This window comes from Apiotrichum porosum, assembly GCF_003942205.1.
Source record: "Apiotrichum porosum strain DSM 27194 chromosome Unknown scaffold_12, whole genome shotgun sequence".
In the NCBI taxonomy this organism is placed as follows: domain Eukaryota; kingdom Fungi; phylum Basidiomycota; class Tremellomycetes; order Trichosporonales; family Trichosporonaceae; genus Apiotrichum; species Apiotrichum porosum.
This window is the reverse complement of record NW_021167119.1, coordinates 441,543-458,670: the sequence shown is the minus strand read 5'-3', so window position 1 is coordinate 458,670 and position 17,128 is coordinate 441,543. Positions and strand designations below refer to the sequence as shown.

At 59.9% G+C, this 17,128-nt stretch overlaps 11 protein-coding genes across 11 annotated transcripts; 7 read left to right on the top strand and 4 right to left on the bottom strand.

Annotated features, from left to right (window-relative positions):
• Window positions 1-64: 64 nt before the first annotated feature.
• On the top strand, window positions 65-432 carry EHS24_002217 (uncharacterized protein; the record flags this gene model as incomplete). The annotated part of the gene is made up of 2 exons (XM_028617961.1): window positions 65-300; window positions 348-432. The coding sequence occupies 2 exons, from the start codon at window positions 65-67 to the stop codon at window positions 430-432; spliced, it is 321 nt and encodes a 106-aa protein (XP_028473639.1).
• Window positions 433-1,110: 678 nt separating this feature from the next.
• On the bottom strand, window positions 1,111-1,464 carry EHS24_002216 (uncharacterized protein; the record flags this gene model as incomplete). The annotated part of the gene is made up of 1 exon (XM_028617960.1): window positions 1,111-1,464. The coding sequence occupies one exon, from the start codon at window positions 1,462-1,464 to the stop codon at window positions 1,111-1,113; it is 354 nt and encodes a 117-aa protein (XP_028473638.1).
• Window positions 1,465-2,219: 755 nt separating this feature from the next.
• Window positions 2,220-2,596, top strand: EHS24_002215 (uncharacterized protein; the record flags this gene model as incomplete). Its single annotated transcript, XM_028617959.1, has 2 exons — window positions 2,220-2,327; window positions 2,366-2,596. 2 exons carry the CDS (start codon window positions 2,220-2,222, stop codon window positions 2,594-2,596), a joined length of 339 nt encoding a protein of 112 aa, XP_028473637.1.
• Window positions 2,597-4,329: 1,733 nt separating this feature from the next.
• Window positions 4,330-4,837, bottom strand: EHS24_002214 (uncharacterized protein; the record flags this gene model as incomplete). The annotated part of the gene is made up of 3 exons (XM_028617958.1): window positions 4,330-4,441; window positions 4,491-4,621; window positions 4,667-4,837. 3 exons carry the CDS (start codon window positions 4,835-4,837, stop codon window positions 4,330-4,332), a joined length of 414 nt encoding a protein of 137 aa, XP_028473636.1.
• A 532-nt stretch (window positions 4,838-5,369) lies between these two features.
• On the top strand, window positions 5,370-5,786 carry EHS24_002213 (uncharacterized protein; the record flags this gene model as incomplete). Its single annotated transcript, XM_028617957.1, has 3 exons — window positions 5,370-5,407; window positions 5,444-5,578; window positions 5,627-5,786. The coding sequence occupies 3 exons, from the start codon at window positions 5,370-5,372 to the stop codon at window positions 5,784-5,786; spliced, it is 333 nt and encodes a 110-aa protein (XP_028473635.1).
• Window positions 5,787-7,566: 1,780 nt separating this feature from the next.
• On the bottom strand, window positions 7,567-8,053 carry EHS24_002212 (uncharacterized protein; the record flags this gene model as incomplete). Its single annotated transcript, XM_028617956.1, has 3 exons — window positions 7,567-7,735; window positions 7,778-7,912; window positions 7,950-8,053. The coding sequence occupies 3 exons, from the start codon at window positions 8,051-8,053 to the stop codon at window positions 7,567-7,569; spliced, it is 408 nt and encodes a 135-aa protein (XP_028473634.1).
• Window positions 8,054-8,536: 483 nt separating this feature from the next.
• EHS24_002211 (uncharacterized protein) lies at window positions 8,537-9,171 on the top strand (the record flags this gene model as incomplete). Its single annotated transcript, XM_028617955.1, has 2 exons — window positions 8,537-8,844; window positions 8,988-9,171. The coding sequence occupies 2 exons, from the start codon at window positions 8,537-8,539 to the stop codon at window positions 9,169-9,171; spliced, it is 492 nt and encodes a 163-aa protein (XP_028473633.1).
• Window positions 9,172-10,666: 1,495 nt separating this feature from the next.
• Window positions 10,667-11,121, top strand: EHS24_002210 (uncharacterized protein; the record flags this gene model as incomplete). The annotated part of the gene is made up of 2 exons (XM_028617954.1): window positions 10,667-10,774; window positions 10,825-11,121. 2 exons carry the CDS (start codon window positions 10,667-10,669, stop codon window positions 11,119-11,121), a joined length of 405 nt encoding a protein of 134 aa, XP_028473632.1.
• Window positions 11,122-11,786: 665 nt separating this feature from the next.
• EHS24_002209 (uncharacterized protein) lies at window positions 11,787-12,198 on the top strand (the record flags this gene model as incomplete). The annotated part of the gene is made up of 2 exons (XM_028617953.1): window positions 11,787-11,824; window positions 11,862-12,198. The coding sequence occupies 2 exons, from the start codon at window positions 11,787-11,789 to the stop codon at window positions 12,196-12,198; spliced, it is 375 nt and encodes a 124-aa protein (XP_028473631.1).
• A 554-nt stretch (window positions 12,199-12,752) lies between these two features.
• On the top strand, window positions 12,753-13,684 carry EHS24_002208 (uncharacterized protein; the record flags this gene model as incomplete). The annotated part of the gene is made up of 3 exons (XM_028617952.1): window positions 12,753-13,186; window positions 13,238-13,373; window positions 13,451-13,684. The coding sequence occupies 3 exons, from the start codon at window positions 12,753-12,755 to the stop codon at window positions 13,682-13,684; spliced, it is 804 nt and encodes a 267-aa protein (XP_028473630.1).
• An 871-nt stretch (window positions 13,685-14,555) lies between these two features.
• TUP1 (general transcription repressor) lies at window positions 14,556-16,307 on the bottom strand (the record flags this gene model as incomplete). The annotated part of the gene is made up of 5 exons (XM_028617951.1): window positions 14,556-14,780; window positions 14,827-15,330; window positions 15,383-16,010; window positions 16,079-16,160; window positions 16,202-16,307. The coding sequence occupies 5 exons, from the start codon at window positions 16,305-16,307 to the stop codon at window positions 14,556-14,558; spliced, it is 1,545 nt and encodes a 514-aa protein (XP_028473629.1).
• Window positions 16,308-17,128: the final 821 nt, after the last annotated feature.

Genomic DNA, 17,128 nt, shown 5'->3' with positions numbered 1-17,128 from the left:
CACTCTTTCTTCCTTTTCACCTCTCATACAGTCCTCTCCGACTCGACAGCTCCACAATATCACAATGAGTCTCCTCGCCCGCCTTGGCAAGGCTATCGTCACCTTTGTCTTTAGCTGCGCCGTCCACGTCCTCACGTCTATGATTCTCTGGCCCATGATGCACGCCTTGGGAGTGTGCCCCCTCATCGGTCCCATCTCGCAAGTCGCTTTCAGCTATTTCATTTCCAAGCTCGTCGGCGCCATCCTCCTCGCCGCCGTTGGCCGTAACTTCCCTCAGGTGGCCGCCGCAGCCGGCTACGTGTACGTGTATCCTACTGGCCTACTGGGAGACCCTTCTGACGTCTCAGCCCTCAGCCCTTCATCAAGACCATTGTCCACTCGGCCGTCGTCGCCAGCGTGTGCGCTGTGAAGGACGCCGCGCGCTGTGCGTGACGCCAGTGACGGTTGCATCAACACACGTCCCCCACCCTCGGCCATGGGATGCTCTATTCGTCCGCTCCGAGATGCATGACGTTCCCAAGCCCATTCCTATGCTGCATGAGGCCATATGTTTACCGCACTGATCGCGAGGGAGCAGGCCATGGCCCAGAGTCCTGTTAGCAGGTCGCTTGCGTGGCGGCTGACCAAGTCAGCAAAACGAAGGCCATGCAGCCGGCCAGGAAGTGTTGTGCAGAATATGCCCTACAGAATGCCTGACAACCAGCAAAGAGGCTGTGTGCGTCGACGGTTGTGTGGCGGGCACACGCGGGGTCGGCAATGAGACCGAGTGGCCTGACGGAGGCCATGGTCTGCAAGTAGCTTACCCTCGGTACCTCCGTACGCGTCTGGAAGCTTTTCGGTGGTGAACAGACCTAGCGGTACGACGTAGATTCAGGCGCCGTCGCCGTGACGGTGAGTTAGATGTGCGGACGGACGCCCCACGCTGCCACGGCATATTTCATAGACCATGGAGCACTCCTCTACCCGCACTCATTCCGTCTCTCAATTCTTTGGCAATACAGAGTGCTACCCACCCGCGAACCCCTCGTCCCATGGCGCGGCGGAGAAATCACCGCCTTCGCACTGTCGGCACCACGCAGGGAGCGTCGGCATCAGTCAGGAACTGGCCGCTCAATCCCAGGTGCTTACAGCTTCAAATGCCAGCTGCCATTCACGAGTCTGAAGGTGTGCAGGTGCTCCCGCATCGGTCTGTTCGCCTACGCTGCCGTACTCGACCAAGATCCAGGCATGTACTCTGGCGATATCAAGCCTCTCCAAGCCTGGGGTGAGGCGTGGCACGACGACACAAACCTCGTTAGCATCGCCTTGATAAAGGAGTGTCTGGAGACGGGGGGATCGCTCAACGTTCATGGCTGCCTCTTCACGCTGCCGCCCGCCCCCGCAGATTCGAGGCCACCAGCCGTGCAACAGGGCGGGGCCGCTGAGATCCGAAAGTGGGGTGGCAAGGCGCCAATGTGTCTGCATCGTTTGTGCTCTAGGTGTGACTTTGCTACTCTGGCCGCGGTTGCGCCGTCCTTCAGTCGCGCAATCAGGCGCAACGTCCGTACTGTTTATCGGCGCTGTGTTTTGCATCCAACACCCGTGTTAACGACGTTTACCTCAGTGGTCAGACATTCACCGGAATGTGCATTTAGTGTCCGTAAACGAAGTATGACCGTAGCAACGAAGCACTGTTGCAGAGGTTCGAGACTGCCTGGACGCGGGTAGTTTGGAGCCTCACCCCCTCTTTTCTTTTGTGTTTTGTCGTTGGCGGGCACGAGCGCAAGGGGGGGGGGGGGGCGGGGGGTGGGGGATTGGGAACGTCCATGACATCATGGAGTGCGCGTCGTGGCCGCGGCCGCGGATTAAAATTGGTGGGTTTGGGGGCAGCTGGGGTGGCCATACCGCGTGGGGCGGCAGGTCATGAGGTGACCTTCAATGCGGCCGACCGCAGTGAGGCTGAACACGTACACCGAGCTGGCAAAGGTCTGGAAGGGGGCCTGGTGAATGACCCACCGGTCGAAAGCGGCGAGGACAACACTGTGTACTGTAGACACCTGTCCGCAGCGATATGCCGATATGCCGTATCGGCGCCGCGTGGGGGCTGCAAGATTTGACCCATGACGCGTCGCCTCCCCCACTCCCACCAGCTACGTCATAGCAGCGTGCTCTCCTGCCCCCATTTCCCTTCTTGCCTCTTCTTTCATCCACTCATCTCCCCCTCCTCAACATCACGGCCAATGCCTCGTCGCATCTCTTGCAAGAAACCTCTCTTCCCTCCCCGCGGTGGCATCCCCGACACCTTTGGGCTCATCGGCAATGCCGAGCGCGTCAGCAGCGTCTGCCGCGTATGTCTCGATGACAGGGTGGAGCTGACATTCACCAGACGGAGGGAGGGGTGATCGTCCCCATTGACCGTTTCCCGTGGATCGCAATCTTGGACCAGGCGCCGGGCGACTATCTCGGCAACGTGCACGACCTCCCTCGTTTGCGCCACGCCGCCGACAACAACACCAAGCTTGTTAGCATCGTCTGGCTACAGAAATGCGTCACCAAGCGCCAGTTGGTCCCCCTTAAGCGCTTCCTCATCAAGCTCCCGCCCTGGCCTGGATCGTGAGGTCGTCGCTTGCGGGACGTTAGACAATTCGTCGGTCGTGTAGCCTCAAGAAGACGTCCGGATGCATGGGATGCGTGGCTCCATGGTCCTGCGTTGCTTGCTGCAGCAGTGGTGTGGCTCACAGTGTTGGCGAGAGGTCTTTAGAGTGGCAGCCCCCGATCGCTCACTGATCACTGATCAATGAACTACAGCAGCGGCGATACAAATGGCCAGTAGGCACTGGCGCACACTGGAGCAGGCTTGCTTTGCTAATTTGCATTGCAGCCCGTAAACGAGGACGTGCGAAACGGTCGTTGTATAGCCGGTCACGCTGGATGTGGCTGAGATTGATGGGACGCTTGGTCTGGACGGTGTCCCTAGGCAACAAGCCACGTCCAACAAGATGCTCCCGCAGTGTCGTCCGAATGGAGTTGCACAGAGCGAAGTCTGCGGACACAGCCCGCCCGTTCAATGAACAGAGCCATGGGCACTGGTTGATCCATGGCAGTTGCCCGCCGAGTATGGTCTCACGTCTCACCGGTCACAAAAACGCGCGCCCACAACCCGATATCACCCCGCGGGCGGCATTTTGCACAACACCGGCTGATCTACACCCACACACTATTTCTCATTGCGCGGTGTGCATTTCCTTTTCTTCCCTATCCCACTCTCCCATTCTCACAATCCTCTCACCGTCACAGATCTCCCACTCCTCCAGCTCTCCCCAAGGCCTCACCTCCGTCTTCTCTCCTCGACTACAATCCTGCCACTCGGTGTCAACCAGTGGTCAGCCGACACCGCCTCTGACTGGGCGCTCCCCGATTCTCTGTCGCTCGTCCCCCCTGGATCGCTTCATTGTTCGCCATCCCCCCTGCCATGATGGCCAGCGTCCCCGCAGCACAATTGCTGTGGATTCGTGACTCTGGCCCCTACACTTTTGCCTTCGTCGGCGTGTCGCAGACATTCATCAACGATGTCACTGTACGTGTCACGCCTTGTACACTGCCCAGCTGACCCCGGATAGGCCCAGGGTGCCGTTGAGGTTCACCTCACTCGTGGGGTGTCCTAATCGAACAAGAACCGGAACCCTACGTCGGCGAGAGCCAGCTCATTACCGCCCTGCACCATGCCCACGAAAACGGGGCTCTGCTCCTCTCTGCCGACTGGGCCCGTATCTCGATGGCCAATCACGGCTACTACCCCCTCGAGCAATTCGTAATCAAGCTTCCCCCCAAGGCAAACAACCGCAAGCGCGTCAAGACGGGGTGGAGGGGTCGTACGGTAGAGCAGTGTAGGCAGTGTAGAGAATGTCTACGATGCAGTTCCGTTCTAGTGTTCATGACCACCCAGAGTGAAAGCCCTGTCAGTAGCAGTTGTCACTCTTCGGGGCTGAGTTTTGCCATATCCAGTGGCATTGAAGAAGAGGCAGGCATTGTGCTACAGCGTTGCCGTCGCAGGATGAACAGTTGTTTGTTCACTCCGCACAGGCGGCATTTGTTACCGGCTACGCAGACCAGCAAGGTCAGGCCTTGAAGAGTCTACATACGTCTGCCAGTAGCGCCAGTGACATCCAGCTGGTTCAGCACTTGGCGCGCAACCAACAGCTGTCTACCATTTGCACTTGCCCCACTGCCCATCCTCGGTGGTGTCACTCGGCAACCTGGCTACTGCTGAACCTCCAACACTCTGGCCCCGGTTGCGTCCATGGGCCATGGGTGGAGCCGCTTTGAATCCTCATGCCATAAAAACTAGAACTATGTGTACTTGACAGTCTCGGGCTTCTTGCTGTGCTTGCCCTTCTTGCTCCTGTTCTTGACCTCGCTGTGGTGAGGCGGCAGGTCGATCAGGTAGTCGTCGATGGGGACGCTGTCCTGCGCCTCAATGCAGGCGACCAGCCAGTCCTTGGACACAAGACGGGTTGATTTGGTTGGCCGCAAGACGGGGGTCTGGGAGGGGCGAGCCGTCGACGGTGTGCAGCCCGGGCACCTGGTCGAGGACGATCAACCCGGGCTTTTGGGCGACATCGCCGATGGTTGCGCCGAGGGCCTAGCAGGGTGAGCGCTGGGGTGAAGCAAGGGCCGTGAGACCTACCCCGGCTTGCGTCTGGAGCTTGCTGCACTCTCCAACAAGAACGATGGTAAACTGGTCCGTGCCGCAGCCCTTGAAGACGGTCTTGACCTGGGTGGCAGAGCGAGGGGAGGTGGCGGGAGGAATCTTGACACGGTTGCCTGACTGGGCAGAGGTGGTGGAGGTGGTAGGCATGTCTGTTGCTGTGGTGGTGCTGGCGGTGCTGAGTCCGGGAGAGAAGGGGTGGAGAGAGGAGACGATGGATGAGGACGATTGTGGCACCGCAGAGGGACACGGGCAGCCTCTCTGCAGGTGTGTGCACACGCTGCAACGCGCGCGTGTTCTGAAGCGGACAGTACAGCGGACGCGTATCCGACATTGTCCGTCTGCCGCACCCGCGTACCCGAGTTCGTTCTCCCGGCCGTGGCCCAGCGTGGCCCCTGCCCCCGCCAAAGTGCGGCAGCCCGCGACGAAAAGCATCGTCTGTTTCAGCTGCACGCTGCGCGCTGTGTGATATGCAGATGCACATGCATTAGCAAAGATCTAGAGGCCAGAGAAAGGACAACTGACCGTCCCCCACTAATACTCCCATCACGCCCACAAATTCCACAAAACGCCCTCCACCGCGCCACGGCCACAGCGGTCGGAATTCGCGATCAATTGAAAATACACCCCTTTTTGACATTACCTACTTCCTCTTCCCAACACCAACACCACAAACACTCCCATGCCGTCTAACAGCCGCACCACCGCTGCACACACCCGGTAGGCTTACCGTGATGGAGCTCCAGCTGACGACAGCGCCGCTATCCAGAACCGGCTCGAGGTGGAAGCTGTGGAGGTCTGCTTGGACGCCATGGAGTCCCAAGACGAGGCCGACGAGCAAACAACGTACGCGGCTCGCTTTTCCAGGAAGCACCCTCCCAAGCCATACACGTGAGCACCTTGAGCCGATTGCGAATGGAATGCCAGCTGATGTAACAGTCACGGCCCTTACAAGTTGATGGGTGAGATGTCCACCTGGCACCAAAAGTCCACCTGGCACCAAAAGTGTGCCCAAACGGACCAGGAGCTTGCGGCTCTCAACGCCGAATGTGCTGCAATGTACACCGACCTTTCCGGCACAGCGCCGCACACTAGGTGAGCATATAGTAACTCAACCGTGCCTGACCACAGGTCTTTTGCCGCCAAGAAGCGCGACGTGGTTGACATGTGCCAAAAGATGTTGGAAAAGAGCCAGGAGAAGCAGGCCATGATTGAAGCGCACCGCGCCAACACCACCAAGTACTGCGACATGATCGAGTAGCAGAGGGAGCTTGCGGTGGCCGTGCTGGCGCAGCAGGTTGAAGCATGTGGAGGAGTGGTCCGACGTTGTAACCTTGTTCCCGGCGGGGGCCGGGAGCGGGGGGAGTGATGCAAGTTTGGGTTCCACAGTGCAGATGTTCTACTGGCCACTGGCCACTTGTCTCATTCTCACACTCCACCGACGGGGCTACACGTCTGACTGTCCAATCTGGATGCAGACAATCGCAAACCCGACTGCTAGCGACTGATCACTGCACCATCGGTGTACCACTGTTTTGGTACTGCTCGAGTACCCATGATCAACCCGGTAAGGAGGGTGTCTACCACGTCTTGCGCCTGTATTGTGCCTGGTGTACGAGCAGAGGCCAGATGTGAGGGCGTACTGTGGTCTCTACCGCAAACCCTACGAACCATGCCGCGCAACGTTCCCCCACACAACACGTCCAACACGACGAGGGTGGAGGGTTCCCCAGCAATGCACGGCTAGTGATTAGAGCCGTGAATGGCCCAAGTGGTGGATCTGAAGCAGGGTGTGCATGGAGGACAATCTAGGATCCACTTGTGACAGAAAGGCACCAATGTGCGAGGTGTCCGAAAGAGAGAACTATGTACATGGCACCAACCTGGATGTGGGTGGTCGCAGGCGCTGGTGAGGAGGGCTTTGGAGATTGGGGCCAGGGCGGCTCTGTCAGCGCCGCCCAACACTCTTCTTACCATGGCAAGATGGTACAGGTTGCTTGAATGGTACCTGAGAAGGAGAGGTTGACACGGTCACAGATATCACTGACATCTTTCTACCGCGGCCAGGACGAAAGCAAATAGCTCCCGGGCTGCCCCCACCCATGACCGTCATGACGTCAACGTTCGCCGTCTGGTAGAATGCAATCTACTACCCAGGCAGGCCATGCATATGTCATGGAGTGATCTAGGCCAACCATGCACCCGTGCCACTCAAGTACGGTTGCTGCTGTAGACGCCTTCTTTCTGCAGGGTGGCCCACCAAAAAGAAGCTGACCGGCGGGGAGGAATGCGAAGGCCCGTTTTCGCACTCGACATCTGGTGCCAGCAGCGCCGACCGGACGGGGCAGACAGAGGCGACCGCATCACACTGCCGAATGGCTCTGCAGGTCACCGCTCACCGCTCAATGTCCTGTATGTGCCGGCGCTGAGACCGACTCGCGCCCTCCTCGCCGCCCACCGCGTCCAGGCACGGGCCCCACGGCCGCTCGGACTGGTCGATTCAGCACAACGGGCGGCGGAGGACCTCGGCGCCGCGGGCGTGTTCCGCTTGGCTGAACGACCAAAGCGGTTCGTGGGTGGCAAATGAGTACTGATGAGGTGTGTGCGTGTCTGTGTGATAGAGCTCCCCCAGTTATTGCCAAGAGGCATGTATGCATGCGTCCAGCTCATCAAGGCCGCAGGAGGAAGAGAATGCCGAGGGCGGTCAGTCGCCGAGGGCATCAGTCGCCGAGGGCATTCAGCTGTGGGGCCCTGTCACTCGTTGCAGAAGAGAGTGAAATGCTGGCCTGGGAAACTCGACAGAGCGACATGTACATTGTTGACACCCACTTCCACTACCGTTTCCCAGCTACATGCACCACTCACGGTCACCCCACTCCTCAAAGGCCGTCCTCCTGCGCCTCGGCGGGGACCGCGGGGTTGGCCTGCTGCTCAAGCGAGTTGCAGTACTCGCTGAACTTGGCGCCGTGCTCTCTAAACATGTCGCGCAACTCCGTGGCCTTGTCCCTGAGCGTGCGGGCGTCCTGGCGAATCGAGCCATGAGGCATGCTGGGGTCATCATTAGCTTCAGTTCGGTTGCGGTATCCTCACATGCCGTCGTGGTCCATGGCGAGCTCGATGCACTTGGCGGCATTGTGGGCGGCCAGGGCGGCGCACTTCTGGGCCATTTGCGCCAGCTTGATGGTCACCGTGGCTGCCTGGCCAGCAGACTTGTAGGAACCCGATCTGCCATCAGATGTGGTTCAATGAATGACTTGCTCACCCGGTGTATGGCTCGGGGATGTAGTTCTTGAAGTGCTGAATCATCTGCGTCATGCTCCGCGCGGAGCGCTGGAACCTGACTGCACACTTCACTGCCGCGATCATGGCAGCGTTGTCCAGAGTGGGGCTGCCGCCGTCAGCTGGAGATCAATCACTGTAAGCCTACCCCATGTTGCTGTTGTTGCTGTTGTTGCTGTTGTTGCTGTTGTTGTTGGTGTTGCTGTGGGGCATGGTGGTGTTTGTGGTGGTGGTGGTGGTGTTAGGAGAAGGGAAGAAGACGATCAGCGCTCAAACGTTAGCTGGCAGGACAGCGGGATCACACGGCTTTGACGGATCCAATTTCGAACCGTGCAATGGCCGCCACGTCTTATCGCGGGTGTGGGCGGGGGTGTACTGTGGGGGTGTGGCCGTGCAGGCGGGTGCGGGTCGCGTGCGATTGCGCGTGGGCAGGCAGAAGACATCCGTTTCGCGTTTCGCGCGTTTCCGCGTTTCCACCGGTGCCCACGTGAAAGCATGAGGTTGACCGGTTGGCCGTTACTTTCCACTTCCACCTTTCCACTCACAACATCCACACTCTCTACCCACACTATGCAAGACGACCAGTGGACAAACGCCATTTCCGCTGCCGGCGAGATCGTGGACGAGGCCAAAGCCGCCCGGGACCACCTCGAGGCGGCACTCAAGCATGCCGACGCGGGCCACGAACAGGCCCGTACGCACTTGCAGGAGCTGTGGAGGGCCCGCCGCCTCGGCCTTGCCGCAGACGAGGCTCACCCCGCCGAGGACGCCCCAACCGATGAGCCTCACGGCCAAGGTGGTGAAGTGGCCAATAGCGGAGGGGGGGTGGGCGGGAGCGGTCTCTGTCATGGGCACCGGGGGACTCCCGCAATTTTGGCGTCCGCGAGGGTCGCCAGGAGGCCATCACAATTGGCTTTCTTCCTCTCAACCACTAGCAACAACCAATCCTCAAAATGTCCTCCAACGGCACCGACACCAACAAGGGGTAAGCGTACAGCGATTGAGATTCAGCTGACTAAAGATACCTTCCCCCCGAGTCGAACGACGCGGCCGCCGACCCGAACATCAAGGTCCCCGAGCTCGGCGAGCTGCGCAAGCACCTTCAGGACATTGAGGACACGGTCGTGCACCTCACGGAGGCGTGCGAGCAAGCCCGCCTTCTCTGCTTCGCTCTCGACGAGGAAATGGCCCGCCGCAACTCGTAGCTCTCAACGCGTTCAGTGGCTTGGCGATTGTGCCCCAGTTGCCAGTCATGCCTCATACTTGCGTAATGAGATTAGTGAGAACCCCGTGGCCCGTGGCCCGTGGGCCGGTTGGCTGTGTACTGTGTGCTATGACTAATGGCCTGTGACTTGTGTGCCTGTGCGTGCTGTTATTTCTTCCAGGCCTACCACACCACAGTCAGGACAGCTGACCACCACTCGTCGGGTCATCGTCCTGCCGCCCCAGCTACCCATCTCCTGACAAGTGACGCATTTTTGACCACGCTGTTGTGTGACACGTCATGTTGCCCCACCCGCGGTTGTGTTGAATGCCTGCAACACACAAACACCGCACTCGGCTCACCCATCAGGGGCCGATACAGAGAGATGGAGAGATCGCGAGGGCGACTGACGATGCGTCCTGTAGGGGGGATTTGCGTCCATTGGCAAGCTGTCAGATACGAAACACCACGCGCGTCGATGTTGCGTCTCCCCCACCTCTCTTCTACTCACTCCACTGACCCACAAACGTCATGTTCACTATAGCGTCGTCCTCAAGCAACCGTCAGTGCCAGCACGTCAATGGAGATGCAGATAACGTGGTCGACACCTTTGTTCGCGTTCAGGGTGGCATTGGGGTGGGGGTCGTGGGTTTCCCCCGGCACTGCTAAACCGCAGGACGTGCGGTCAGCCAGGAGCCGGACCGGGCGGGGTGTGGCGCAGTAAGACTTGTACCGTACTCAAGCTGACACGGCAGGCCGCCCAGCTTGAATGCCCCGGAAGAGGATGCTATCCCGGACCAGTCGTCAAGCCTCCGGGCGGCGAGCTTGCTTGGTGCAGTGGCCGCAGCATGCACTTTGGGCTGGCCGGCGCGCAGGCTCTCCTGGATCGTGTGCGACGTCGAAGTAAGTGTACATCGCGTACATCGTGCGACCTCTGGATCCCAAACAGGCAATACCGTGTAGACCCACCACAGGCCATGTCTCCTGCTCGCTACTGTCCGCTCGTCCTGTCGGGCGCTGCTGGCTGCTGAATCTCGTGTGGCGATGACGGGGTCCTTGCTTTCCTCCCTGCAGTTCAGGTTCTTTGGTGGTGGGCCACCCTGCAGCGGAAGGTGTCAACCGTAGCTGAGTGGCACGGGTGCATGGTTGGCCTAGATGCATCCATGCATGGCCTGCATGGTTGTGGCAGTAAATCCCATGCTGTTTGGGCGGTGCACCAGACGGCGAACGTTGACGTCATGACGGTGGTGGGTCGGCCCACTTGTGCATCCCACGGCTGCGCACAGCTGTTTGCCGGCCGCTCGCTCGATCGCTCATGGAGGTCGTGGTTCTCACCGCCGATGCGCGTGTCCCTCCGGCATCTCTCCCCTTCTTCCTCATCTCCCAACGCTCAACTCTCACCTCTCAAGTCTCAACTCTCAAGTCTCAACTCTCTCTCTCTCTCTCTCTCGCGCGCGCGCGCCGTCACGCACACACACACACACACACAAGGAACAATGTCCGACACCGAACCTCAGCCTGTCATCTTCAAGCGCCGCGGCGACTACGACTTCGTCACCATGGCCTTCGTCGGAAAGGCCGTTCGTTACCAGACCAGGGCCGAGGTAGGTGCAACCCTTTCAAACCAGTTATGGCCGCGGCTGACAATGGTTAGAAGGGAGGCGTCATCACCCTCGACATTGACGAGCACCCGTGGTGGATCGTGCTCGACCAAGAGCCGGGCAACTTCACTTGCAACATGACCCTTCTCCTCGTCGCCGACATCTGCGACGCCGTCAACCACGGCACCAGGCTTGTCGCGGCTGCTTGGGTGGAGGAATGCCTCGAGATGGGCAAGGAGACCTGTGCCCGGAAGTACTACATCGACCTCCCTCCCCACCCTGACACCCTCGACAAGAAGAAGAAGAAGAAGGAGAAGAAGAAGGGTGCGGTGATGGTTACCGATGCCTAGGACTCTGTAGAGAGAGCACAAGCGAGCAACGCAACAGGCACGATGGGAGAGTCGCAAAGAGTGTCACCAGGCTCATTTCTTGTGCAGCTGCAGTTGCCCCCACGCGTAGACAAACACTAAGCATTTTGCGTCAAGAGAATACCAAGAAGAGCAGAGGGGATGGCCTCGGCACTGCCCTACTGCGACACGTGCACAGGGTGGGGCTGAGATGTTGGACGTCTTGAAGGGCCAGCGTACCAGCGTCCAGAGTCAGCGCCGTGTCCCACACAAAGGTGGTCCAGCACCCACCACCAAACACTCCGTCAGCAATCAAAACGTTGTTGTGCAGCTGAATCAAGCACCAGTTGTGTGTATGTAGGTGTTTCGCGATGCCATGTCAAGCTCATGCCCAAGCCCCATTTGCGTTGCACGTACGGCCCAGGCAGTGACCTGGTCTGCGTTACAGCTGACGAATCTCGCGCAGCCGGTGTGATCCCATGAGAGACAAGAGAGGGTGGGGTTTGGTCGCGGCAAGGGGGCGGCAGCGCAAGCCGTCCCGCGCGCGCGCGGCAGCGACGCGTCTTCAGTACCGACGCCCATGACATTGTTCTTCTTCACAACAACCACCACCTTCCTCTCACAACAACCACCACCTTCCTCTCACAACAACCACCATCCGCACTACAATGTCGTCCGACATCAACCCCCCTGTCTCCAACACGGGGTGAGTATCCATGTGGTTGAGCTCCAGCTGACGCCAGATCCGCTCCTTCCCAGTCCATCGCAGAGACTGCCGAGGAGATCCGCAAGACCGAGCAAAGGGCCGACCGCGCCGCGCAACGCATGTCCGCACTCATCGAGCTCCTGGTGCAGCTTGTCCAGCTGGTCAAGACCAAGAAGACTCTTCAGGCGCAGCCCGGAGCTGAACCCCTCGGCCCCAAGCTTCAAGAGGCCGCCGACGAGGCTGCCGCCATCGCCGCCGAGTTTGCCCACATCGCGACCGCGCGCAAGGGAGTGTCCGCAGACAAGACTCAGCAGCTCGCCGACGGGATCCTGCGTCTTTCGACCGACCTTGCCGAGCTTTCCGCTGGTTGGTGACCTTGATGAGCAGCAGGCGAACGGGTTTCATAGCGAGGACGCTATCCCCACAGAGAGCAAGAGCGGTTAGGAAATGGAATGTACACCCCAGAGGCCTGTGTGATGCCAGCTTTGTCTTGCTGTTCGTTCATTGTGCCCGACACTGGTACACTGATCACTGATCCATCACTGAACGACACCATGCCTTTACCCTCACCACCGCGCATAGCAGCCAAGCCCAGCCATCGGTCGCTTCATGGTTTGGAACAACGGTGGCAACCAAGCTGCAAGCGTACACCGCACTCTGCATGGGGCAAGTGGCCATTTAGGCCCATTCCACTCCACCCACATGGCTCAACTGTGTGCCGCTCGCTGGATCGCTGGCCGCTGGCCCGCTGGATCACTGACGACAACTGGCTGAAACAACCCAGGCAGGCCAAGGCCACGCACCACAGCCGCGGCAGCAAAGAGTTGAGAGCGGGACAGACGACGCGTCGCGCGGGCGCTGTCTCATTCGGTCCATCTCACCACTCTTCCACTCGCCAACCCAACACCCACCCACACAAACACACACCATGTTCCGCAACAGCATGTATGACCAGCTCTTTCTCCACCGGGACAAGCGCCAGAGCAAACCCTATAATGACGACTTGAAGGTCATCCTTGTGAGCCGCTCCTCTCCTTTTGATTTTGTTCTGACCGTTCAGGAGGAAGGAGGCGAGCTGTATGTGGACCCCAACGAGGACGGTATCGGCGCCATTCTCGTCGCCGCCGACGACATGGTCCACCAAGGCCCCCACGCTTGCATCACCTACCGTCCCAAGAACCCCCAGGCCTATTCTCCCAACCACCTCGGCAAGCGCGTGCGCGACGCGGACAGCCTCGTCGACACCTTTACCCACGCTCGCGGTGGCATTCCGGTGCTGGCCGTCGGCTGGCTCCAGCACTGCCGCAACCAGGGACGTGTGGTCGACCCAGAGGAGAACTGGGGCGGATGGCGTGTGGTCAAGTGAGTGACACGGCTTAGACTGTGCTGTATCTGACACGGCCTGCCGCCCAGCGAGGACGAGAACGAGGACGAAGCCAGGGCCGACCGCCCCACCCAGCGTCTGCCCGCCGAGCTCTTTTGGCGCCGCGGCCGCAGCATCCACTTTGCGCTGGCGGGCGAGCTCACCTCGATCGTGCGCGACCTCGAAGTAAGTGTGTGCAGCATTGTGCAGTGCAGCCGTGTGACCTCTGGCCTCTGGATCCCAAAGCTGACAATCACGCATAGGCCCACGGCGGCAAGGTGGTCGACATCCAGGACGAGCCAGACTTCATCCTCGTCGATGCCCCGCCCCGCCAGCTCTTTGACGACAAGCGCTGGGTGCAGCGTCTCCAGAATGCAGCCACCACCACCGACACGCGCATCGTCTCCGTGCTCTGGTTTACCCACTGCATGGAACTCGGCGACCGCATCCCGACCGACAAGTATGCCATCAAGCTGCCCACCGTTGGCAAGCGCTAGAGCAACTCGGTCCCAGTCGTGGGCCCGTGGCCCGTGGGCCTCGAGGCCGCCGCCGCTCGCCCTTCGCCGTCGCCTCCTCCTCCTGTTGCCCTCTCACGCTTCTCAGATACCCCCGCCGCCGACTGGCCGTGCCGCCAGCGAGAGACGCTTCTGCCCGCCTTTCTCAGAACATTCCTCCGCAATATGTAGACTATGCATGCCACGCCTTGCTCCACCTACTGATCTCCCAGTCTGTATGCTGTGCATAGGTGTCTGGCAGCTACTGACAGGAGAGGCACACGCGTGTAAGCGGGCTGACAGCGTACAGCGGGGTCGTGACTGCTCTGTTTGGGCTGGATTTTGGGTTTAGCGTTAATTAGCGCGGGAGCGCAAGAGCGCAAGAGCGGCGGCGGCGGGGGGGGGGCATGGCAGGCAGCACGCCGTGATCCACGCCTGTGCATGTCCCATCTGCGTGCTCGTCTTCGTCTGCAAGCTGCATCACTGCCAAAACGGCCTGGTGCAGTTCTGTCCTTGCATGGGTGCACGACGATATGCATGGCAGGGGATTGAAGGGAGCATGCGAATGCGTATGCATGAGGCGTGCCTTGGTGCGGCATGTGGTGGACCAAGGGGTGGAAGACGGATATGCATCCGAGGTCGGTCGTCGTCTGCGTTCAGCGGGGCAGCGTGGTGGCTACCTACTAGGGCGAGGCGAGGCAAGCGATGGGTGGTGAAGTTTGAATGTGCTACAGGCCCGACTCCACAGCCACACTCCCTCACGTGACAATTTCAACCAAACTCTGTGCATCCGCTACAGTGTACCTAATATCGCGACGACACAACGATGACTATCTCTCTCTCTCTGGCTATCTGTCTCTCCGACTCTCTCACTCTACACGGGGCCATAGCTCCAGATACGTGCGTGGCAGTCGCCCGATCCCGAGGCCAGGAGACCACCGCTGCGGGCCAGGTCGATGGAGATGACACTGTTCTTGTGGCCCTGGAGCATGAACTGGGCCTGGCCGCTGTGGATGTTCCAGAACTGGATCGACCTGTCCTTGGAACCCGAGACGACCCACTGTCCGTCGGGCGAGATGGCGACCGAGAGAACGTAGTCCTGGCTTGTCAGTTTTGGAGTCCAACATTACGGACCAATAACTCACCTTGTGGCCGTTGAGAGTGGACGCGCAGGTGCCGAGACCCTTCTCGACAGGCTCCTTTGAACCGGGGGGGAGCGAGTCGAGGGCACGCTTGGTCTGTGAGAGGTCCCAGACGCGGAGAGTGCGGTCGAGTGAGCCCGAGACGAGGCACTTGCCGTCGGGGGAGAAGGCGACCGAGTAGACCGAGTCCTTGTGACCCTTGAGGCGCTCCACCTGGTGGCCAGTCTGCACGTTCCAGACACGGACCATGGTATCCAAAGACCCGGCGGCAACGAGCTTGCCGTCGGGCGACAGAGCGACAGAGGTGATGCCGGCGTCGATGGGACCCTGCTCGTTGTGGATAAAGTCCTCGATGCGCAGGTCAAAGACACACTGGCCCTTTTCAATGTCCCACACACGAGCAGACTTGTCCCCAGAGCCCGAGACGAGGAAGCGGCCGTCGCGGCTAAAGTCGAGCGAGTAGATCTCCTGCATGTGGCCCTGGAGAAGATGGCGGATGCGCTGGGCCTTGATGTCCCAAATCTGAATGTCAGCTGAATATATTGGAAACGCAGCTTACCCTAATCTGGCGATCCTCGGCACCGGTGGCGAGGTACTTGCCGTCGGGGCTGAAGCAGATGCTGCGAATGTAGAGGTCCCCTGTGCGGGTAGCCGACTCGTCGAGCAGGACGCAGGTCTTGGCGCCAGTCTTGGTGTCGTAGATCTGGGCTGTGCGGTTACAGCCAGTAGCGAGCCACTTTCCGTCGTGCGAGAACTTGACGCAGCAAACGACAGTGTCATGGACGAGGGAGTGGACGAGCGACACGTCGAGGACCTTTTTGGTAGTCTGAGACCAGATGGCGAACCAGTCTGAGCCTTCCTTCTTCAGCTCGCGCGATACATTGTCTGGGTCGAGGTCGGAGAGGTGCGGGGGAGGACTCCCCGGGGGAGCGACTGATCGCGACTCTTTGCGGTCAATGCTGGTGGACGCGGGGCGTGGGATGGGGGCCAGTGGGTATGGGGAGCGCGAAGCACCAGGCTCTCCGCCGTTTAGAGGAGGTCCGGGGAGCGATGGGTAGCCTGGTCCGCCGTCACGCTCCTGACCTCCTGGTGCAGGGAGGTGAGGAGGCGAGTTGGGTGCTGGGCCGTTTCCTGGAGGACCGCGAGTCTCCAGTTCGCGACGCAGACGAGCAATCTCGGCCTCGTACCTTTTGCCATGTTAGCAAACAACAACAACAATGACGGGCCTCAGGCCCTGACACGCGAAAACACTCACTCTTGCCGGACCTTGGCGTGTGTCCCCTCAAGCTCGTAGAGCGTTTTCCTGATCATGCCCAACTCGGTGATCTGCTGGGCCACTGAGATTGGGTCAGCTGTAGCACGGCGCAGACAAACTCACTTTGTGCCTCATACTCATCTCGCTGCGCCTTCCAGATGGCGTTGTCCTGGGCGACGTTCTCAAACTCGTTTTTGATCAACTCGAACCACTCGCCAAGACGTTGCATCGATGGCGCTGGAGGGCCTGCCGCAACAGGCGGAGCGGCTGCAGGGGGCAGGCGGTGGTGCTGTGTTGTGGAAGGATGGATCGATTGGCAGTGACAACGAGGTCGCGGCGGCAGGGAGGAACCAAGTATTGATGGGGGGGTGTGGAGTGAGGGCGCCGATGGGGAAGGACAATGAAGGTGTGTGGGCAGTGTGCAGGTGATAAGGAAGACACCGGTGATGAGCAAGGCGGGCGAAGAAGCACAAAGGCAAGTGTGCGCGCGAGCAACAGAGGGTCGCCAGGAAAGTCACGAGGGGCAACGGCGATCAAGGAATGCAAGCGAGGTGCAAAGATTGGTGTGGGTGCCGGCACGAGGAAGAAGAAAAGGATGCAGTCAGTAACAGTGCGTCGGGCGTTTCGTTGATAAGAAAGCAGTAGAGGGACGACAAGGATGGAAGGATGTGTACGTTGTTGTCCGTGCAGCGAGGACATTGTTGGGGACTGATGGGTGGGATGGAGGGGGGTTGATGGGAATGCTCACGTTGTAGATGTTCGGGGCTTGCATGGCGGATGCTGCGGGGGATGGGAAGGGAGGAGGCAGGTGCTAAGTGTCGGGCACACAGGGAGTCCGACGGTGGAGTTGTTGCCAGTTGGGGGAGAGGGTGGGTTGATTGTTCCCGGATGCGCGCGCGTCGTCGGAGCAAGGTGGGACTGAGGATGCGGTGCCCCCGCTGGACGCGTGTAAGGGAGAAGGGGGGGAGGGTGCGCTGGGCGGTGGAAGGGGGAGGGTGGTGTGGTGCGTGTGGTGCGTGTGGTGAGTGTGAGGCTGAGGGATGGTAGGGA